The sequence below is a fragment of the Setaria viridis genome, chromosome 2, assembly GCF_005286985.2.
Source record: "Setaria viridis chromosome 2, Setaria_viridis_v4.0, whole genome shotgun sequence".
Taxonomy (NCBI): Eukaryota; Viridiplantae; Streptophyta; class Magnoliopsida; order Poales; family Poaceae; genus Setaria; species Setaria viridis.
Window position 1 is genome coordinate 31,021,924 of NC_048264.2, and position 23,328 is coordinate 31,045,251.

At 46.8% G+C, this 23,328-nt stretch overlaps 2 protein-coding genes and 2 long non-coding RNA genes across 4 annotated transcripts; 3 read left to right on the forward strand and 1 right to left on the reverse strand.

The window, feature by feature from the left end:
* Nucleotides 1–914: 914 nt before the first annotated feature.
* LOC117846443 (uncharacterized) lies at nt 915–6,870 on the forward strand. Its single transcript, XR_004638300.2, has 2 exons — nt 915–4,364; nt 4,602–6,870. It is a non-coding gene; the product is annotated as an uncharacterized lncRNA (long non-coding RNA).
* LOC117846442 (serine/threonine-protein kinase RIPK) lies at nt 4,921–7,954 on the reverse strand. Its single transcript, XM_034727600.2, has 4 exons — nt 7,275–7,954; nt 7,052–7,187; nt 6,579–6,715; nt 4,921–5,889 (listed from the first exon to the last, which is right to left on the reverse strand). Exons 1-4 carry the CDS (start codon nt 7,674–7,676, stop codon nt 5,185–5,187), a joined length of 1,380 nt encoding a protein of 459 aa, XP_034583491.1. The 5' UTR covers nt 7,677–7,954; the 3' UTR covers nt 4,921–5,184.
* A 6,726-nt stretch (nt 7,955–14,680) lies between these two features.
* Nucleotides 14,681–15,200, forward strand: LOC117845647 (uncharacterized). Its single transcript, XR_004638109.2, has 2 exons — nt 14,681–14,926; nt 15,069–15,200. It is a non-coding gene; the product is annotated as an uncharacterized lncRNA (long non-coding RNA).
* Nucleotides 15,201–18,347: 3,147 nt separating this feature from the next.
* Nucleotides 18,348–23,060, forward strand: LOC117844542 (cysteine proteinase 2). The gene is made up of 8 exons (XM_034725242.2): nt 18,348–18,633; nt 18,751–18,872; nt 18,974–19,092; nt 19,776–19,849; nt 21,794–22,058; nt 22,147–22,278; nt 22,508–22,643; nt 22,753–23,060. The coding sequence occupies exons 1-8, from the start codon at nt 18,440–18,442 to the stop codon at nt 22,791–22,793; spliced, it is 1,083 nt and encodes a 360-aa protein (XP_034581133.1). The 5' UTR covers nt 18,348–18,439; the 3' UTR covers nt 22,794–23,060.
* Nucleotides 23,061–23,328: the final 268 nt, after the last annotated feature.

The following is a 23,328-nucleotide window of genomic DNA, read 5'->3' on the forward strand; positions in this document are numbered from 1 at the left end:
TCAAATTAATGCATATGTTAGTCTGTTATACAATGCCATCAAGCATTGCCCCGGGAAAAAAAAAACACTAGCAGCAAATGACCTCAGTTTCCGATTCAGGATCATGCTGTGCAAACCCACGGCGAGGAATGTCCGCAGCCACCCATATTGTCACCCACAATCTTCAGGTTCTGGACACCCGATCTCTGCCAGAAGAAGCCGGGGCTCAAGAAACAAAACTGGGGCCACCTGTCAGTCAACTGAAGTAAAGCAGGGTGAGAATTTGCAGAGGTTTTTGCACAGCTTTCCGTTCATACCGTACGATCGGAAAGAGGAAAAGGACAAGATTCGTTCATGCTCGAGTGCATCGTCATCCTACACGGGAGAGATCGAAGCTCCAAAAACCTCCCAAGTTTCCCAATCCGACGCTTTCCCAAAGCACCCGGCGGCGCAGTTCCCCAATGGCATCGGACGGCGACCTCGTCCTCATGGAATCCCGACCCGCCGCCGCCACACCGCCCCCAATCGCAGCGGCACCGCCACCCGCCCCCGCCGCCGCCGTCCCCGCGGTACGCTCTCCCCTATCCCGCTACGCGCGTCTCGCGTTCCTCGCGCTCGCCGCGCTGACCTCCGCGGCGTGGTTCGTCGAGCCATTCGCGGCGGCCGCCGACGGGCTCCGCCTCCCCTGGCCGGCTGTCGTGGCCACCGTCCTGCTCTTGACCGCGCTTTTCTACGCTTCGGTCAGCCTCCTCTGGTCCTTCTTCTTGCCCCGCTCGCCACCCGCCGCCACCGCGGTGGTGCAGTGGGAGAGGGCCGGGGCGATCGCCGTCGCCGTCATAGTCGCCGCCTTGGGGATTGCGGTCGCGGCCGCGGCCTGCATTGTTGCCGCCGGTAGATCGGCTTATGCGTACGAACCGGCTCGCAGCTGATATACACGGTGGTGGTTTCATTCGACTGCGATTTATAGATTTTATATAATAATTTTGTTGTGATTCACATTGTGGTTTCTCCACTGATACATTTGGGTAGAGTCTACAGGTATATAGAGTGTATGTGCAACATATATTATACAGTTCTGTGAGAGATAGGTATTAGGTAGCGTTTGATGGTGGAATCAGTGAGGAAGAGTATTATTGGTCTTCGTGACAATGTAATGTTGTCTTTTTTCACAATAATCATTTAGCAAAATGAATCTCTGAAGAAGTGCAGATTGAGGGGGTGTTTGGTTATTTAGAACCTCCTAAAATTTTTGTCACATCGAATGTTTAGATACTAATTAGAAGTATTAAACATAGATTAATTATAACACCAATTGCACAGATGGAGGCTAATTTGCGAGGCGAATCTATTAAGCCTAATTACTCCATGATTTGACAATGTGATGCTACAGTAAATATGTGCTAATGATGGACTAATTAGGCTTAATAGATTCGTCTTGCGAATTAACCTCCGTCTGTGTAATTAGTTTTATAATTAGCTCATGTTTAGTCTTCCTAATTAGCCTTCGAATATTCGATGTGACATGAATTTTAGTCCGGAATAAAGATCCAAACACCCCCTGAGGAAACAAAAATATGTTCAGAGTTTGCTGGTTATCTTCAGTTCTTACTGACTACTGAGCATCCTGAGAAATCTATTAATGACTTCATCTCTCCAAACATAACTGAAATGGATATTTCATATTTGTGCATTACATGAACAAATCTAGTGCTTTGTACTAGTGACCATGCTATTATTCTCTCAATTAGAATAAGGGTATAGTAGTACAAGTGCAATATATGTGCCCTAAGGGGCAAAAACAGAGCTACTCCATTTGATAGGGTAGTATACTCCTGAAAATTGAGCAGTAAGAGTCCTTCTAAAACAGTTGAGTTATAAAATCTATACACTTGAAAAAATATGCCATTATTACCCAGGATGTCGAATGAATTAATCTGTACAATCACTTGATAGTTTCCATTAAGTATTAAGGTCCATGCTAGGAGCTGATTATACTTTTGATTCTGAAAGATCTTAATGTACTCAAACTTTCTTGAATTCATTTAGCATGGTATGTGATGAACTGGTGAGTGGTGACCCAAACTCTTGTTTGAAGAAAAGTATCCTAAACAATTTCGCTTTACACCCCCTAAAGTTTCTCGATGCAAGATGATGCTGTGGAACTTAATTTATTTTACTGATGGTATACCCAGCAAATGTCAGGCCATTACTCTACATTTTAAGGCATAAAGCATCTGGCGCTGTCAGTGTTGATTAATGCTAGGGAGCTCATATATCTGCTATGTGCTTAGCAAAAGTAAGAAAATGCTGCAAAAGTGTCAAATGATAAATATTTGACATGCATGACCCTTGGTAACCACCATATGATGTCATACATGGCACAAAGTTGAAGGTTTCCTTTGATCCAGCACAATAATTTTGGGAACAGACGGCAAATTAGAGCCAGCATTGATTAGTAAATTATGAGCATCACTTCATTGAGATTATGTAACATTCTGTTTGCAAAGCATCAATTCGTTGTGGTTTCAATTGGAGTTAGATGGCCTTCTCTAGATTAGAAGGATGAGAGGGGGAGGGGGGGGGGGCTATAAACATTTTTTCCATTTTAGAATAGTTTACTACTTTGGAATCCTAAAAGCATTGCTGCATTTTTTTTTACTATTTGTGCATAGACCAGGAATGTTTCCATCTTAACTGAGCCCATCTTGACTTTTGACTGGTTTCTTTTGTGCCTTTTTATGCAAATTCCCATGATTGTCATGATCAGTTATCACTAACTAATCTTTTGCTAATCTTCTTTTGGAGTTGTACTATTAAGTACCACAAGGAGAACTCATTTGGCATGGGTATGTGGTAAATTGGTGACCCAGAAGTAGTAGAGCACTCCTTTTTGAAGAAAAAGAAGAATAAGAATCTCAACAATTTTTTACACTCCCTGAAGTTTCCTAATGCAATAGGATGCTGTGGAACTTACTTCCACTGATTGTACGTACAGCAAATGCAGACTGTTACTCTACATTGTAAGGCCCAAAGCATCTGTGCTGTTACAGTGCTGGTTGATTAATGCTAAGGAGCTCATGTCTTGCTATGTGCTTACTGCTTAGCCAAAGTAAGAAAATGATGCAGAGGGGAAACTAATCCAGATTTGATTTGACCGTTAGTAATCATCATTTAGTGTCATGCATGGCACAACTTATCAGTTCCCTTCAATCCAGCACATTAATTTTGGAAACAAATACCCAACCAGATCCAGCATTTACTAGAAAATTATGAGCATCCCTTCGATCCAGTACCGTTCTGTTTACAAGCATCAGTTCCATTGTTCTCAGTTCAGCATTCTGTTTGTATTAAAAGGACCAGAGGGGGGAATGATTTGAGCATTTGGCAGGAGGTATTTTGCTAATTGGAAAGTTTTGATGAATGCAAAATTTAGTTAAAGAATCTACAAACATTCCTTTTCCTTTAGAGTAACTTGATACATTTGGCACTCATATAATTGGAATTCTAAAAGAATTGCTGCATTATTTTTTATTTGTGCATAGTCTTGGAATATTTCTTTCTTGCTTAGTGATCCCTCTTCTGTCTCCATCCATGTCTTTTTAAGCAAATCTCTATAGTTGTGATCACAACTCCTTTATTGCAACCTGTAGAATCTTCCTGGCAGTATCAAGTCTGCTTTCAAATTACTATTGGCCTGTATATCTATGTTTCTTTTTTTTTTGTACAGAATTATTCGTCGAATGAGGCCATTTAATCATGATAGTGGCGCAGGTTTTCCATGTATGTGTTATTCTGGATAAAATGCATTTTTCAGTGGAACATTGTCTTTTGAGTATTTATGTTGAGCATACGTCAGTTTCTGTTTCTGAAGTTTTATGCTTTCCTCCTAAAGCATCCAGGTTAGAGTAGAAACAGGAGTTTAGGTAACGATTTTTTACGTGTGATTGCTATCTGTTCCATGACAGCATGAGCGTTATATTGATATTGATATGTGAGACATCTAATTTACTTGTGGAAGCTCTTCTATTTTCATTCTGGAAGCTCTTTTCAATTCACATTTTTTGAATTATGTCTTTTGCAAATATGATTGATAAAATAGATAGATGTGCAGAAAACTTTGTTGGCAGAGCTATGCAGTGGAAAAGGTAATGTGTGCATATCTGGGTAACAAAGCTTGAACTCTCTTGGTGAAACTGGACATGGAGGCACCTCACATTATGTACTGCTATACTGATGATATCTGTTCATTGACACTTCAATTATCTCCTGAATGTTTATTGAGCTGCTTCTGAACTTCCTTCAGTCAACAGGTTTTAGTTGAAGCTTACCATCCACAAACCTATTGGTGTAACCTGGATCCCTTTTGCGGCGGTTTTTGTTGTCAGGTGAGTTACGCTTGCCCATTTGACCCAGCATTCCTATTTACTGATGCAACACTTGTTCAGTCCAAGTAGATATTGCTATTATCTGACACTATCAACATCTTTTGATGTGTCAGTTCTATTTACAATCCTTTCGCCTGTATAATTTCTAGTTTTCCAAATAGTGGACTGCTGAATGTCACTGCTGTTGTTGACGTATCTTTTGTTTGTTCGGGTAGCCTTAGAAACATCTTCTCACAGTCACAGGTTTGTGATTTATGCTTGCTATCCTCAGAAGCTGCTGATGCAACTCTGACCCTTTTTGGCATTCTTCGTTTACCAGGTGAGTAATGTTTGCCCCCCAATGTAGTATTTTACTGATGCAATGTGTGTCCAGTCCAGCTCGCTATGGTGCTATTAGTATTAACGGACGTCATCAACATATTTTTATTCTAGTGTCAGTTTCACTTTACATTATTTCCTTGTTCCATTTTTGTCATTTCACCTATAAACATAAGCTCATGGTAGTTTTCCAAATATTGGACTGGAAAACGATTAGGAAATGCAAGGAACTAGCCACTTCACCAAACCATTTCCTTTTACACAACATCTTTGTGCAACAAACCTTGCAAGTCCAAGCTGGACTTTCATCACACTATTCTTGCATACCCTGTACTTTCCTAACACCTAACATCCACTATCGCTATCAAGAAGAAAAAGAAACAAGAATCGCAATCTCCGAACTAATCCAAGCCAATGTGACATTGTGTCACATCTCTAGTAGTATGTACACACACACACCCTTTTTAAAAAAATCCTACTCGTCACTTCCCGCTCCTGCCTCCTACGCCCCCCTCTCCTGGCGGTGGCTGGACGCCCTCCTCTGCCGCCGGATCGCGCCAGTGTAATCGTCACCGCCGACCATCCCATCCCGGCTGTGGAGCACAATGCCGGCGTGGATCGACGAGTTGGGGTACTTCTGGCGGTGCCTGTCCTGGTGGCTCTGGTGCTGCTGTGGCCGGTGCGGCTTCTTCTCCTCGACCTCCACCTTGACGCCCACCACCTTGTCATCCTCCACGCTGATGGTGAACACGAACGGGCCGGCGGGGAAGAAGTCGTCCATGCCGAGCACGGGCTCCAGGGCCTTGACCACCTCCCGCATCGTTGGCCGGGACTTGGGGTTCTGGCTGAGGCACTTGTAGGCCACGATGGCGGCCACCTCGGCGCCCCTGCACGAGTACTGGCACTCCAGGGCCGGGTCCATGACCCTGTACAGCCTGTCGGGGTGCTTGAGGTACGGCCTGGCCCAGTCCACCAGGTTCTGCTCCCGCGGCCGCCGCGCCCGGTCCACCGACTGCCGGCCCGAGAGCAGCTCCAGCAGCACCACGCCGAAGCTGTACACGTCACTCTTGGCGGTGAGGTGCCCCGTCAGGATGTACTCGGGCGCCGCGTACCCGTGGGTCCCCATGACACGCGTCGTCACGTGCGTCTCGTCGCCCTGCGGCCCGTCCTTGGCCAGCCCGAAGTCGGACAGCTTGGTGTTGTAGTCCTGGAATCACATCAGTATGGAGGAAGATACAGTTAGGTGAAAGATCACCAACTTTTCGAAAAAAAAAGAAAGATCACTTGGATATGCAGATGTATACTCGTATACGATGCATCGAGATATTAGTGGTCTCTGCTAGGACTGTTCACGTACTAATAGACCGTGGGGTACTTGTGTGGGATAAGCTGACAGTTATGGTTCGGATATTTTGGTTAGGTGGATGATGTGAATGTAGGATAGACAGCCAGTGATTTTCTCAAGTTTGGCGTGTATCCAAGAATCTTCCGAGCTCCAATCAGGGTCAAGGCTGCCCATAATGTACGCTCTAGCAAGGTGTAAGTTCAGAAACGTGTGGCGCTGCTGGATGCTACTTACTCAAATGGTCACTTGGGTGACTCAGCGGTCAAAAAGGTTAAAATTAAGATTTATTTCAAAGTTAAAAAAGTTTATACATGCTATGATGGAACTTGGCCCCCCAGACTTTTCATTTAACCTTCCGTTGAGCACTTCGATTATTTTATCGATCACCGGTGTGACGTGTGTCAGCCTATCCCGTTTGTTGGTAACTAACGTTTCCAGATGATGGTGAGCTTGCATTTCAGAACCGCGTCTTTCTTTGGGCGACTGGCTAGTGCTGGGACGGAAAGTACTACGAGTGTCTGACGAAAGCGAAACAGGGAATATTTGCTCACCGAGTCGAGCAGGATGTTGGAGGCCTTGAAGTCGCGGTAGATCACCGGCGGGTCGGCGTCGTGGAGGAAGGCGAGGCCCTTGGCCGCGCCCACGGCGATCTTCATCCTCGTCATCCATGGGAGGGCGCCGTTGATGCCTGCAGCGAAAAGGACGTTTCGGATGAGTTTCCTCCCCGGCATTGACCAATATAGGCAAGCAGGAAATAATCCTGATATTTTTTGTTCCCGACATGAGATCTGGCATCTAATTTAATAAAGAAGTAGTTGTTCCTCTGGAAGGCACATTACAGTTCACCTAGCCCTATGACTTTCCACAAAGGAAGCAGAGACTGGAGGCAGGGGACAAAGACTATCAGCGCTATGAGCTTAAATTTTCAAATTGGCAATTTTCTTTGCTTGTTGGGCTCAAAAACGACCGAATTAGCACGCCAGACGACCAAATTGGCAAACTTGAAGCGGAAAAAGGAGCTCACTTTTGAAGAGGTGGTTCTCCAGGCTCCCGAAGCTCATGTACTCGTACACCAGCATCCGGTGCTCGGCCTCGTAGCAGTAGCCGATCAGCTTCACCAGGTTCTTGTGCCTCAGCTGCCCGAGGAAGAATACCTCGGCCTGCCCAAATTCAGCAAACGATTAGCGTTCCGATCCGACCGAGCACGTGCATTGTCGTGGGAAACTCTGTTCCGTGGCGGCGCTCACCAGCCACTCCTTGTGCCCCTGCGTGCCGCCTTCCAGGTCGAGGTACTTGATGGCGACGTCCTGCGCGCGCAGGCCCGGGCGGAGGGCCTCGTCGACGGCGCCCCTGTAGACGGGGCCGAACCCACCGCAGCCGAGGTAGTTGGCGCGGGAGAAGTTTGCCGTGGCGGCGCGGAGCTCGGCGTACGTGAAGGCGTGCAGGTTGGAGCCGGAGAGCGTGAGCGACAGGTCCTCGGGGGACAGCATCTCCGACGAGCTGAGGCTCGTGAACGACATCCGCGACGACGACCTCGGGCTGTCCTTGCCCCTCACCTGCCGCCGCCGCGGCGTCGAGTCGTCGTCCTCGACCGCCGCGCTGCCGCCAACGCAGCACAGGTACGACCTCCAGTTCTGGGCGCCGGCCATGTCGATCGAATTGATCGAGCTGAGGAATGCGATTGAGCCGCGCGTGCAGAGCAGAGGAGAGGATGAGCTCAGGGGAGGTGGAGGCTGGAGGGACCGGAGAAGAAGAGAGGAGGCTTGGCCGCTTGGGGGTTGGGGAGAAACGCAGGTGTCCAGGCCTTTATATAAGCAAGCACGCGCGGCCGGGGAGATGGCAACGGCCGGCACCGGCTCGCGCGCGTGGCCGCGCCAGCACAACCCCGATGGATGGCAGCCGCGCGCACGGATGGGCTTGACCCCGCCCCCGCCCTTCTGGCGCACACCGCACCCACACCTACGACTACGAGCTCGGGCAGCAACAGCAGCGCGGCGAAACCAAAACCGCGGGTGATGTGACGGCCGCAAACAGGGGACAACACAGGGAGGAAACAAAAGAAAACCCCACCACTAGACAACAACCCCGCACGGAGGCGTGTGCAGGGGTGGTAGCTGGGGGACGCAGCGGCGTCGTCACCGCTCGTCCGCTCCCACCGGCCTCCCAGGCTGCAACCGGGTGAGTGACTCTGTGAATGTGCTGCGCTGCGCCACACCTACGAATAATTGAATGGTCTAGCGAGCCAATAGAAAGCTGTTTTTACTGCCCTGCTACCGCTACCGGCTGATCGAGCGGTTTCGTGCGACGGCAGCCGTGGATTTATGCTCGTTTGGGGGCAGTAGTTTGTGTGGCTTTGCGGCTAGGTAAAATTAATCGCATACGATGCTTTGCAAGTTGTGGGGAAGGTGAAGTGAAATATGGGAGGGGATATGGCCTAGCCAGCTGGGGCATAACGAAATTGTCCACCGCCGCCGTTGTTTAGCCCGGATGAAGCCATAGGGGTAGTGTTAACGTCAGAACAGTTTTGCAAGTAACCTACCTCGATCATGCTTCATCACTGGTACGATGATGGGGTACTGGTCCAAGCGCTACAGAACATAAGCTAGCTGCTAGCACTAAACTAGAGGTTGGGGTCAGCCGATTGGAGGCTTTGTTCGTGTGCCGCCTAACCTAATCCTAGTACCAACTTGGAGGGGCCGGGCCATGGAATGTGATTCCTGCGTATCTTTATCTTCAGATCTCTCCCTTTCTCTCCGTGTGCTCGAACAAAGGAAACGCTAGCGGAAAGTCTACAGCAGCGCGCGCGTCGTCAGTCGTCACGTGTTGCATATCCCTGTTGGGCAACCGATGTTTTTTTTTCTGCTTTTGGGATCTTTCTGTCCCTGTCCGAGCGAAAGGGAGGGGGAAAACCTACCCTATCCTAGCCCTTGTTTAGTTGGCCAAATTGGGAGGTGCCAAATTACTGTGCTGGCACTGTAGCACACTGTAGCGTTTTGTTTGTATTTGTGAATTATTGTCCAAACATTGACTAATTAGGCTCAAAAGATTCGTCTCGCAAAGTACAACAAAACTGTGCAATTAGTTTTTAATTTCATCTACATTTAGTACTCCATGCATATATCGCAGGTTTGATGTGATGGAGAATCTTCTTTTTGCATAGTGCCAAAGTTGGGAGTTGGGGGTGAACTAAACATGGCCCTAGTATCCTTGCCAGCGGAGCTAGAGACATTTCTTTTTTATGGAACGCAAGCTAGCTACAGACACTGCAATATGCCCAGTATCTGAATTCTGAAACACCCTACACACGAGATCTCTCTTCCGGTTATAGAATTGGGGAGGATAATATTCTGTCCACTCCTACAGAGACAGCTCAATGATGAGGCCAACACATAACAGTTGAGCATGCAAGAAGCCCATGCGGTGTTGTGGCAGCAGCTGTATGCCTGTATTGTCTGTCCACGAGTTGGAACTCAACCGATTTCCCAAGATGTTTGTAGGATCAGGGACGGCCGGAGCCTGACACGTTTGCGATCTCCGTAGGAGAGATCTGGGACTGGATTATTCTAACCCGTACGACCTTCTTCAGGTGCAGAGAGAACCAAAACCAATGATTCCTGTCAGGAAACTTCTTCCAGGAAAATGTCAGGAAAAGGAACAGAAGCCACAGGTGTTTTTTCGTGCACCGGCGAGGAAAGAAACGTTCCCGTCAGCAATGGGCCGGTCTCTCCGTTTGCACAACTCAGCAGCTCGACTCGCAGCTAATCAGAAATGATTCGGTACTTGAGGCTGGGGCGCGCCAAGTGGCTGGACCAGCGTTTTACTCTAGCCGATTCTCCACCTCCAATTCCAGGGTCTTCTTTCACGTTTCCTGCCGAGAAGAGGTTAAAATAGACGATTATAAGCATTCTGCACAGAGTGGAATTTCTGACTAAGTAGGGTTTGCGGTTTCCTTTAAGCATCAACACAAATTTTTTTTAAAAAAAAATACATGGCACGTCGTCATCATCCAGTCGAAGTTTCACAAGTTTTGCTGGTCCAATCCTGATCAGGGATAGGTGGGGGGTTCTTCCATGTGGAATTTCTTACGGAGGCACCGATTTGAAAATCACCCCACGAGGCGAAACATCTAGAAGAAAATTAAATAGTGAAAATGAAATCGCATACGGCCATGATAGTAGGAGGATCATCACGTAGAACTCGCTGTCAGAGTCTTAACCCCGTGATCTCGCCATCGCTGTCCACTAAATATTTCTGCACACCGCAGCCGTCCGAACAGAGCAGAGCCTCTAGGACCAAATATACGACGCTAAGATCTGGTGGCATGATGATAAAATTGATAATGATGAGTTTCATCGAAGCCCCTGAATTTTTCTGCTGCGGCGAGTATGTGTTTTTAATGGAGAAAGGGCCCGCCGACCAGACACGCCGGGCGATCAGCTGAACACGTACGCCGTTCGTCCCCCATCATCCTTGTTCGGACACCAGGCAGGCTGCAGAGCCTCGACCAGTGATAGAGCTCGGCAAATTCAACTCACCCCACCAACGAAAAGCAAACCCCTCTAGATGCGGTGAGCAGCGCCCTCGGACGACCAGGCCACCCCCCGGACGCCACAGCCCCCAGCGCGGCAGCGCCCCTGAGCGCAACCACCGAGCGCACGCACGGGGCACGACACGAACGAAGCTGCGTGTGCGTACGCGAGTGGCGTCGGCTCGCCCGTCGCTTCCACGCCCGATACGTGGCCGACCGCGCCGGCCCGCGCGGCGGGGTCCGAGTCCGACCGGCTCTGAGGCGGGGAGGCGCGCCACGTGTTGGCTCGGCCCCGACCGACCGACCGACCCCGCCGGGGGTCTCCGGCGCCGACGGCGTTGAAGTAAAAGGGCAAAGGCTGCCGCCGCGCGATCCGATCCCTCCCCCCACCCCAACAGAACGCGTTTTGGACTTTTTGGGAGGTGACGAATCGTGGATCGCGTCGAACGGATGGATGGACGGACGCACCGCACGTGGAGCGGAGCCGGCGTTTTTCAGGTGGGGGGCGTCGTCGGGTTTGTGATTTTGTCCGTTCGCGCTCGCGCCCGTGGCTCCGTGCTAGGGCCCCGGCGGGCGGCGGCCCATGCCCGTGGCCACGGCCATATTTTCCACGCCGTCCAGGTGAAAGCGGCGGACAGCAGGGACAGGCTCGCCCAGGGAAACGTTCAGGTTACGCCGGCGATCCTGATACGACGTGTCGCTGTCGGTGTCCAGCGCACGCAGGAGTTCGGAGCGCGCACGGCGGGACGCGTCCCCGTCCCGTCCCCTGAGGTGGCTGGGCGGCGGTCGCTGCAAGCGTGAGATGTTCCAGCCACGTGGCTGCTGCGAGACGGCAGCACGTACGGGTTGCAGCCTTGGAGAGCAACCGATCCTACGGTGTGCACGTCACGTGCCTGATGAAGTTACTGTCGAGTGTAGTGTACAACCGTGCATCAGCTCCTCACGCCTCAGTGCCTCACACTCCGCGATCACGCTTTAGCTACGGCCGTGTGTCCTGCGCACTTCGGTGATCCCGGCCGTCTCGTCGCTTCGCAACGAACACAAGGTCCCAGAAATTCTCCTCACCCATGAGCCACCTTCCCGGCCGTTATGGCCGTATCATCCGGCTCGCCTGGTAGCGGAGTCCGTCACGGATCACCAATCGATCGATCGACCTCACCATCTCGACGCCACGGCGAATACATCCGAGAGGCCCAAATCTCGGCTGTTACGTGCATGACGGAACCTTCCCGGAGTGGCAGCGCGGCACGGCGGCATCTGCCTTGGCAAGCGACCGGTGCTGCCCTCACCCGCCGATCAAAATCTTACGTGTAGCCGGCCGGCCCGGCCGCCGCCGTCGCTGTCAGACTGTATCGGAAGCCAGAAAAATATCTCCGGTCCAGACCGGGTGGCCAGCGTGCGTACGTAGCGAGTCTAGCGGCGACCCATCTCTATTTCGCGCGTGAGGCTTGGCGTTTCGTCGCGGGAATTATAAAAAGTGAAAGAACCGGAGATTTTCATGACTTGTTGGAGCGGCGAGATCAGGGAGCCTGCGGAACGGCGGCGTCAGCGATTCGTCAGCTTGAAGAAGGATGAGTGGATTGCACGGGTGACTTTGGGTCATGAAGCAGCAGCACACGAAATGCTACGGGGTATTTGCATCATGCATTCGTAGTGGCAAACAAGCTGACTAATCGTCAGCAACTTCCAGTCTCTCCTTGTTCACTTAACTGTACAAGAGTGGTATGAGAAATCAGAATGGGTCCTTTGGTTTAAGAACTCAGAACGTATTCTTAAATAAAACATAATCAAATGAAGAGATGCATGTCAGCATAAGGCAAGTCTCTGAAATGTGCATGCATCCCTACATTCAGAACTAGAAAGATCCTTCGCCTCTCCTCCAACAGTTTTTTGTTAAAGACTGAATGCATCATGCGTACATGCACTGTACGTAGCCTTGTAGCTATAGCTAGGATGATAGGTTGACCAAGGCTTCATTCATCTCCTTCTCTCTCTTTTTGTAAGAGAGTTGACTGAAACCTTCTAAAATATAAACTAGACCCAGCAATATCAATCTGAAATATCCTAACTGGTACCCCTAAATCCTATGAGCTATTTTATGACGATCTGGGTGAGGCAACTAATCTACTTAAATTGGCCGACCCCGTTCCGAATCAATCCGTTATGGGATTAGTCCCGGTTTCGATTGATTCTTCGTGGGCACATTGTTGAATTGGTGGTTTCAGCCTCCAAGCACCTTAATTATGTCTCAATGTCGACCGACCAGCTGGATGCCTTGCTTGACTGACATTGTGGATATACAGATATTTGTACCAACTACTTCCGCTGACGCGCGCTTGCATGTATGTTTTTCTTTTCCAACTACTGACGTGTACATGTCGACTTCTACTAGAAAAACCATGAGGTTATTCCAATAACACCTCGATCAGGTCATCAGGTGCACAGCGTTTTGCGTCCATCTTCTTGAAGTCAGTAATACGTAAGAGCACACAAAAATTTATTTTATTTTATCTTCCTCGCAACAACTTGATCGGCCATTTGTGATGAACACAGCATGCATCAGCCGCTAATAGAGGCTTCTAATTTCGATAAGATGAACAAGTCACGTTATTGTCCATTAATTTTTTCACGTTTTGGCACGTAGATGATGACCTGTGAGGACTGAGGAGTCCCGGAATAGACTGGCAAAAATGACCTGGATGATGCTAATGCATAAATCACGCTTCCGTAATCTCGTTCGCAGTCTCACGTACCACCGTCCTAGCAACTGTTCTTGTAATAAAGAGCTATTCTGACGGCTTCTTCACAGTTTGCAGAAACTCTCGGGTAAGCATTTTGATGGGGACAAAAATATGAATTTGGAGGAAAGGAAAAGGAATTAACGGGCACGGAAATGATGTAACATAAAACCTATCATTTTCCAAGTGAACTTAGTTCTCAGAGAACAGTGGCTCTTTCTTTTCTGTAACAAGGTTTCTGAAGAACACTGTTCACCAATCCTTGTCACCTTTTCAGTTGTAAACCGAACACTAACTATGATTTGCGATCACTCAAAGTTATCAATGCTCGTGATGCGAGCAGTACTGATGGATGATGGCTAGTTCTGAAAAATCAAGGACCCGAGTTATTACTGAAAAGATCAGGATCCGAGTTTCTCATACTTGTGGCATCACGACGAGATCCCATAGTTTAAGCCGGTCAGCATCAGCCGCAAGGAAGCAAACGTAGTACCACGCTGACCTGAGCTCCGTTTTGTTTGTAAACTGCCAACTGGATCTGCAGATGAGGCGAGAGTCAGACCATGCAAGTTGCGCAAGAAAACCCCGGAAAATCGCGTCATTTCTTCGGCAGTTTTTGCTGCGCGATGCGCACGCGCCGCCGCCGCTGGTTACGTTGTGTGATCGAGCTAGAAGAGGCTGGGGCAGTGACACCATGCTGAGTTGATCCTCGAGTCATCGTACAGGAAGGAGCTCGTCTCGTTGCGTTTCTCCGCCCGGGCAGGGATGCCATCACCGGTTGCTTTCTGTGTTTTTGTTCTTGCGATCTGCGGTTTCTTGTGGGGAGCTGGAAACTCAAGCCGACCTGGAAGATTAAGCGTATAAGTCAGAACAAATTAAGGCTCGCCTTGACGAAATTTATGCATGTGGGTTGAGGACTCGGCAGGGTCGTCGCGAGATATTTTTGAAGTTTTGGTGACTACTCCATCCGTCCAGTTTTTTTAACTTTTTTAAATTCATACATTTTGTTATGAACTTAGATATACCTTACATTTATCTATGCATCTAGAAAAACCAAAACGAACTCTGATCAATATGAGACTCTGATCAATATGAGAAGCAGTGTGTACTTACTCAGTAATCAGTTCGAGAACGGGAACCGCAATCTGCAGAAGGATTACGTGAGTTCTGAGGATAGAATGACGCCAACCTGACTTAGCTTGGTGAGTTGGTGCAATCCAAACCAAATATCTGACTCGTTTCGTCTTCTTACGAAAAAAAAAGAACTAGATTAATTGTCATGTGGTCAATGTTCCCTGATAGACTAATCTGGAGCTGTATGAGGCAGGCGAGATGAAAGTGATTGGGCCCTTCTCAAGTCTACCACATGGCATATATAAAAGGGGGTTCGAGAAGTCCCTGAGATGGAATGGAAGCCTGGTTTGGGAACTGGGATTAAGCTAGTACCTCAGCAGGCTGGGGAGCAGGACCTTTTGTTCGTTTCCTCCGATCCATATATCACCTTCAGGAGCTGGATCAGGATCAAAGCATGCGAGCCATTCTTGCATCGGACATGATATGGCGGCAACCCCGCGTGCTCTGAGAAAGACATTCGCGCACATGAGAAATGCAAGCCGCGCGCAGCTGTAATTGGGTGAGTTTCTTTTTTTAAGTGTCGTAGCTAAGATCTGTATGTCTTTTGCCTTTAATTTATCTCTTCACGAGCTCCGCCACCCGTTATTGATTTATTGTGGTGCATTTCCTTGTGTTTCACACGGGAGTTTATGCTATAACAGCTCAGGGCTGCGTGCTGCATCTTTTAGATTATGATGAGATACTCCTGGCTGTTGCATTTGGATCACGTAGAATCGAAAGTTTGTTAGAATAATCAGGCGCAGAAGACCATGAAATTCACGCCAACTTTGTGCTGGGCTGTAGTGAAACAACAGTTTGAGGATCAGAGTATAAGATCCGTGCGCGTTTTTGTTTTTTATGCGATGCGAGCGCGTGCAAAAAAAAAAAAAGACAGATTCATGTGTGTTGATTGACTGTCTTGAAATAATCCTGTGCAGGTATGAAACATGCCGTCCTGTGTATGCGATAATGTTTTTTGAAAAGGCCGTATGATAAATTCTAAGAACATTGAAAGGAAATCTTTAAACAGTGTGCGTTTTCACGTGATTTGTACTTCCACACGAGATTTCGCGCTTGCAAGGGTACCAGTACGACGATCTTCGAATCTGAGCTTCCAAGGCTGAAGATCGCATATCATTCTTTTTGTTTGAGAGCGTGAGAACAAGTGAAATACATTTTTCAAAGATGATTGAGGGCTACAAATCTACAGTATATTATCAATTTGATTTAGGCCCATTTAAACTTCTGGGCTATTTCTATAATGCTTTAGTGTTTTGCTCCGGACACTCATGATTGGGCCAAAGGCCAAAAATCAGAATGGGCAATGGCAGCCCAATCTACATGGCCCATTTTTGTCTAAATAAAGATGGCCCACTAGCAGGTGCCTAAGCGCGGGCGATATTCGTTTTCATGGGCTTTTGTGGAAAACAAAGCGGAATTTCCATTTCTTCGTCACACACTCACACTGTCACACAGAAGTACAGAACAGCACAGGTTCCCCTACCCATCTCCAGGTGTGACCGTGTGAGCCTCAATGACTCTGCAGCAGATGAACACCTTGGCTCTTTATCAAAAAAAAACACCTTGATTGCCTGATTAGACGTGCTTGATTGCCTGCTCGCCTGCACCCACGCTACCTTGCACCGATCAACACTTTGCCAAAAAAATTTTACGAAACATGAGGGATGAAACCCTGCTGGATATATATTACTCAACAAAAGAACAGTTAAATTTCCAATCCTCTTTTACTCGAACGATAATCTGAGTAAAAATGATCTTAAAGCACAACATAGCACTATGAATTGACAGGTTAATTCCTTTGAATATCCAGTCATTTCTTACCATCCAAATACACAACACATGAGGATTATGATTTCCATAAAAAACTAAACTTGAAGCTGCGTTCTGAAGCTGTTGAGATGGTGTAAGGCTCATCTGACAAGTTGACACAGGCTTAAATTGATCCAACATTCTTGGGTAAAAGGGCATTCTAGGAGAAGATGGAACAGGGTTTCTTCCTTATTACGTGGACACACTTTGCCACTTTCCTCTAAAAAACACTTTGCGGCCAGCTCGATTAATAAACAGTTCGACAGAAACTAATTGACAATACCAATTGAGTGCGATTTTTTTTCAAGGAACATAGGAAGAGACTAGTCCAACATATGCATGTGATGGTATCCAACATCCTGGATTTTTTTTCCTTACGGGTTTTTTTGTTTTTGGCAACTCTCGTCACGTCCGGGAAGAGAGTAGCTCCTGGGACTGTAGAGTTGTTTTCACTATGCCTAATCGTACATGAACTGAACTGCTCGATAAGATAGCTCCAGCAAACTCCCGGACCACCTAAAACATCTTATATTGTGGGACCCAGTATGATGTTTCAGCCTTTAGGTGCATTTCCCTACTCAAGGAAAAAAAACTCATTGATGCTGAACTGCTCTCCAAATAAATGGCACGATGTGCTGACACTTTGATGGCGACCCGGTGGTGTTTGGATACACCCCACTAAAATTTAGCACCTGCCATATCGGATGTTTGATGCTAATTATGAGTATTAAATATAGACTAATTATAAAACTAATTGCACATGAAGTCTAATTCACGAGACAAATCTATTAAGACTAATCAGTCCATGATTTGATAATGTGGTGCTACAGTAACCATTTGCTAATGACAGATTAATTTAGCTTAATAGATTCGTCTCGCGAATTAGCACAGGTTCCGCAATTAATTTTATAATTAGCTTATGTTAGTCCTTCCAATTAGCATCCGAATATTCAATGTGATACTGCTAAAATTTAACAACCCCTTAGCGTCGGCGTGTCAACGTTGCTACTCCGCAAATATCTCTGCCATGGCTGCGGAATATCGCCGGCAACTCGCTGGCCGGCGGCCACGCGTCCCATGAATCTCGATCGCACAGTGCGGAGCCCTCTCGGAAGACGCAGCAAGAGAATCCACTGATCCACAGCAAAAGGGCACGTCAACATGGACACTTGTAGTAGTGTCCGAGACGGCGCTCCATCCCGCTCCGTTGCCGCCGTCACGTCGTTCAGTGTCCATTCCATTCGCGACGTCGTCATCACGCACGGCCGATGAGAGCCAATCACGAACGGCTATCCCACACCTCCGAGGGAAAAAATATCTTCGCATCCCCTGGAACTGGACTGGAATGGAATGGATTCATTGCTGCGTCATCTTGTCTGTTATATTACCTCCACTGGCCAATCAGCATATCCTCCCCCGACCCCAATCATGCAATCGCCCAATCGCTTCTTGGGCTCCAAGCGTCACCAGTGGCGTCACGGTTATAGTTTGGTACTTTGGTTCACTGCAAATGCAGGGCTTCCCAGGTTCAAATTTCGCTCAACACGTGCAACAGGAGGAGGATTCCAAGACTAGTGGCACAACAATCGTCTGAACATAATCTCAGGCTTATGCTGCGTTTGGAACGCACGGATGTTTCTTGATTTTTCAGAAACTAATCTTATTTACCACTCCATCCATTTTAAATTATAGTTCGCTCTAATTTTATTCTAAGTTAAACTTTTGTAAATTTGACCAGTTTTGTGTAAGAAAACCTACAACATCAAATTAAATTCACCGAATTCACCATAAATATGTCTTAACTTCAATTGTTTGGTATACTGTAATTTTATTATATTTTTTATAAAATTAGTTAATATTTAAAAGAATTGATTTAGAACAAAACTAAAGTGAAGGGTGGTACGGAATTTTTGTGCTCTGCACATGTACTTAGGTTAAGTTGGACGACCAAAACTCCAAGCTGTTGAGTCATAATAAAAGGATCAAGAATAAAGTGGGTCACTGATTATTTAGATTTCGGCACAAAATAGTGGGGTAGGTTAAAGTACACAAATTATCCAAAAATGAAGGGGCCCAAAGGAGTATATAAGACCTGGCACCCAAATCTGCTCGCGCCCGCCGGCCAGTGCCTATCTCGCCTCTGCGGCTCAGCCTCACTCCCTCTCAACAGACCCAGTAAAATATTTCCCATTCCGTCGGCGAGATGGCCCACCGCCGCCTGCTCGCCCTCGCCGTCCTCGCCCTCGCGGCCACCGCCGCCGCGGCCAAGTCCGGCTTCGCCGAGTCCAACCCGATCCGCCCCGTCACCGACCGCGCGGCCTCCGCGCTCGAGTCCACCGTCTTCGCCGCGCTCGGCCGCACCCGCGACGCGCTTCGCTTCGCACGCTACGCCGTCAGGTGAGCACCCCGGTCGTCTAATCCAACGGCCCAACCCGCCCGCCGTCCGCTCTCCCGTCGCGTTTCTCCTGACCGCACGAATTGACCCGCCGGCGGCGGCGGCGGTGTGTGACGCAGGTACGGCAAGAGCTACGAGAGCGTGGCGGAGGTCCACAAGCGGTTCCGGATCTTCTCCGAGAGCCTCGAGCTCGTCCGCTCCACAAACCGGAAGGGCCTCCCCTACCGCCTCGGCATCAATCGTAGGACCTTGACCTCCTCCTTCCTCCTCGTCCAATCTGCAACGCGCGCTCCAGCGCAATCCCGGATTCTCACACGTTTCTCATCCGTGGCTGATTTTTAGGCTTCGCGGACATGAGCTGGGAGGAGTTCCGCGCGACCCAGCTCGGCGCTGCGCAGAACTGCTCCGCCACGCTCGCCGGCAACCACCGGATGCGCGCCGGCGCCGCGCTCCCGGAGACTGTAAGTTACTGCTGAAACTGCTCGTCACAGAAAATCCCCTATCGTATTGTAACGTAGCGGTTTGCTCCCAAACGGGCGGGACGAGTAGGTTGCAGCCAGGTAGGTACTGTGATTTGTAACCGCATGAGTCACATGGGAGACAGGCTTGCGTGGGTTCAGTTTGTTTAGGCTTTAAAAGGGAGTTTGTGGTATGAAGCTTGTGAGTGGCTGCAGGATTTGCTCATTGCTTTCGTGCTGTGTGGTGTCAAGTGTTTGGCTATTTGCTCAGCCGGCTCCACCACGATGAGAAATGTCTTTTAGCCACTTTCATCCTTGGTCCCGGCACATGATGCAGTTACTCCTCAGATGACCCCTCTTTCTATCTATGTCAACTGAACTTCCCTACAGCTGGTTGTGTCTCCGTATTCCAAGAAAACTGCAAAACTGTTTAGTGATTAATTGACTAATTTGTATGGAAATGAGGTGGAATGGTAGAGTTCATGCTTGTCACTTGTTAGTAATTATTTTAAAGGATATTGGTGCAGCAATTCTGTCATGCATCGTACATGTAAGGTTGTGGTCCTTGCAGTTTAGATCTGAGCCATGCGAGGTAGTTACAATTAAACAATTACAATTAGTTTTGGATGCTGTAAATTTTAGACATTCTGCGAGATATGTGTGTGATGTTGCTCTGGCTGTTGCAGAAAGACTGGAGGGAGGATGGGATCGTGAGCCCAGTGAAAAACCAGGGCCACTGTGGATCTTGCTGGACCTTCAGGTAACTACTGAAAAATCAGCACCCTCTTTCCCGTTCTCTCATTTCGTATTGTTCTTAGACAAAACTGGAGGAAGAGTTTGTCATTACTGCTGTGCCTTCTTCCACAGCGCACTAAAAAGTAATCGTATAAGGGAATTATTTCTGTGATGGTTGTTTGGTGCATCCTTACTCTACTAGTAAAAGGTGCCTATGATATCCGACAGGAAGTACTAATTGGAGTCTGCATCCAAATTGCTTGCATGGGCCTCGTGTCCTTTAAATTGATCGTGGTTTTGAAAGTAAAAAGGGTGGGGCAGTTTCAAAACATGCTGCTTCTAGTAAAGAATTTAAAACTACTTTAGGTGTGGTCCACCTGTCCAGGATGGGTGCTGATAAATATATCTATTGGTGAAGCTGATAATTGCTTGCTGTCAAGAGTAGTAGTTCAGATCTTTCACCACAGAAACAATCACAAGACTATTTAAAAAATATATTTTTGAAAGAAAGAAATGATTAAAAATGTTCAGCAGGGGGATTAAACTACTGCACTCGTGAGACATGCAGGCAATTAAATAATTGGATCAACCAACCAACCCGTTCTGTTGGGCTATGCTTTGCTTTCAGATCTGTTCCAGTAGTCAACCCATGATTATTTTGTGAAACTGTTCATGTTTCCTGCCAACTAAATTCATTAGCAAATAATAGTTCTAATTTAATATTGCCAATGCATTATGAAGCTTTGTATGCATACATGCTAATGCATTATACAGTATTATCCTATAGTGCAAGCGCAGAGGTCCGTGGAGACTGCTACATAAATTACACGAAAAAATAATCAATTAATATCTAAGGAAAATTAATTGCTGCAATGCAAGTCCAACTGGCCGGTTGATCTGAATACTTTTAATAAATTAACATATTAATGAGAGCCGTTATACAGACCAGAGTCTCTAATAAAGATGCCAGTCTGATCCCCTGTAAAAGTTTGTGTTCATGGATGATATCCTTGAGGGAGTGTATTCATAGTGAAAAGTTAAGTCAGTATCACTCTAATTTTGTGCTTTGCAACATTTTTGTGTCTATCTTCTCCTTTTAGGACAGAAAAAAATCAACAAATCACAATGCAAATCTGGTAGACACAAAGTGATAGATAGATAGAGAAACAAGATCACTCAAGAGATAAATAGACACATCATATTCTTAGTGTCAGAGTATTCTAAACTTTCAAGGTTACTTTGTTTGATTACTCCTTTATTCATGTCAATTTATTCAGTGGTAGATGAATAGCATAAAGTTTTTTATTCTGAGAGTTGATTTGTAGTTTTGATTTTTTGTGATTGATTGGTCTGTATTTCCCTTCTGCTATTCCTGAAACTGAATAGATATCATTTTTGCTATTGGATTTTTCTCACCAGCATCCAGTTCCAAACTGTTGCCAAAGATAGAAATGATATTGGACCACAGCTTCATGGTGAAAAGGAATCCATGTCAAGAAACTGTGTTAGCACTTATACATCAATCCTGAAATAACCTACAATCGTATTATCAGATTTATTCCTCACAAACAAAGAGGCAAAGGGCAAACGCATGTAGGGAAATTTCATAGAATGTTGAGGCACTGTAGTGTCAACTTCTTCTAAACTAACAAAAATAATTAAAAATGAATCAATATTTCAGGGACATACCACAAAGCTGATATATATTGCTAGCTTTTGATGACATTATTGGATGGTCATGTTGCAGTTACAAAAATAAGAGATAAAGTTCTTAAGCATTTGAATATAATTCAGTTATTTTTTAAGCTGTCTACCATTAGCCATTTCTTATATTTCCTATTGCATGCTCTTTTTGCACTTTTCTTATCTGCCGTGCACAGAAATGGCCATCTCAGCATGCTTTCTGAAAGTAGGAAAAGGGGGTAGTGCAGACAAAATAATTAAATTCCTCTGATGCTTATTCTGGCAGCACTACTGGTGCACTTGAGGCAGCATACACCCAGGCAACTGGCAAGCCCATCTCTCTTTCTGAGCAACAGCTTGTTGATTGCGCTGGTGCATACAACAATTTCGGATGCAACGGAGGCCTTCCATCCCAGGCCTTTGAATACATCAAACACAATGGTGGTCTTGACACTGAGGAATCTTACCCATACCAGGGTGTAAATGGAGTCTGCCATTTCAAGGATGCAAATGTTGGAGTCAAAGTTTTGGACTCAATTAACATCACCCTGGTGAGGAGAACCTCATTCTAAATTTCAATTGAGTGTTATCTACAATGAACTATTCTGAGTTTGTACTTATTTCTGTTGTTGTGGTAAGGGTGCTGAGGATGAACTGAAGGATGCTGTTGGTCTGGTTCGCCCCGTTAGCGTCGCCTTCGAGGTGATCAATGGTTTCAGGCTGTACAAGAGTGGAGTTTACACTAGTGACCACTGTGGAACTACTCCAATGGTTAGTTACAATATCCTTGTGTCATCAACCTACGCTACTATTTGATTTGCTTATGTAGAATTTGTCTTTCAATTGCTCCTATCCAATCACGTTAGGACTTATTTTTAGATGAAGGAAGTATAACTTCCAGCCTCTGCACCAACTAAGTATACACGCAGCTAATCACGTTAGGACTTCTTGTTATCCAGTTGCTTTGATCTTAAACTATGAATTCTTTTGGCATCACTAGGATGTGAACCATGCTGTTCTGGCTGTTGGCTATGGTGTCGAAAATGGTGTCCCCTACTGGCTCATCAAGAACTCATGGGGCGCTGACTGGGGTGATGAGGGTTACTTCAAGATGGAAATGGGCAAGAACATGTGTGGTAAGTATTCCATATTCACTTCCATAACCTCTCTATACAAAGAGAGATCTTGCGTTTCAGAATGTGGTGCGCTCATGACATGATACTGACCTGACTCAAAATGTTGCAGGTGTTGCTACTTGTGCGTCGTACCCCGTTGTTGCGGCATGAGGCTCGCACGGATTGCCCCATGGTTTGCTTGGCGTCAATAATACATGTTTAGCCGGAGCATGGTGATAGGTTATATAAATACCTTGATGTGAATAGAAAATCGTGAAGGGAATGAATTAGCCCCTGCTTGTACGTCTCTCCCGTATGGTTGTGTAGGTAGATTGTCAGCTGGGGGTTCCAAACTACTCATACTATACGTGTCCATGCTATTTTATTGAGACGAAATTACCATTAATCATGGTACCATATGCAGATTATTGATCGTCATGTTCATGTCTGAATTATCTTCATTTGGGTTCAGTTCCTCTACATTGTTTTTCTAGTGGTTCGTTTACATTGTTTGATTTGAAAACGAGCTAGATAAAGGATAGAAATCCGGCTTTTATATCCACATGCAAAGACTAAGAAAGAAAGCTAGAAAGACTACGCTTCAAACTTCTTCTACTACGTCCTTGTTTCAAACTTGTTTTTATTTGTGCATCAGTCATCCTTCATATCACTCGTCTACTTCGAAACTTTGATGCTAGAATCATCC

Coding starts and splice junctions, on each gene's coding strand:
- LOC117846442 (XM_034727600.2), bottom strand. CDS start 7,676: ATGGCCGGCGCCCAGAACTGGAGGTCGTACCTGTGCTGCGTTGGCGGC. Junction 7,188..7,274: donor AGGGGCACAAGGAGTGGCTG/GTGAGCGCCGCC, acceptor GAATTTGGGCAG/GCCGAGGTATTCTTCCTCGG. Junction 5,890..6,578: donor CCAACATCCTGCTCGACTCG/GTGAGCAAATAT, acceptor ATGTGATTCCAG/GACTACAACACCAAGCTGTC.
- LOC117844542 (XM_034725242.2), top strand. CDS start 18,440: ATGGCCCACCGCCGCCTGCTCGCCCTCGCCGTCCTCGCCCTCGCGGCC. Junction 19,850..21,793: donor GGATCTTGCTGGACCTTCAG/GTAACTACTGAA, acceptor TTATTCTGGCAG/CACTACTGGTGCACTTGAGG. Junction 22,644..22,752: donor AATGGGCAAGAACATGTGTG/GTAAGTATTCCA, acceptor AAAATGTTGCAG/GTGTTGCTACTTGTGCGTCG.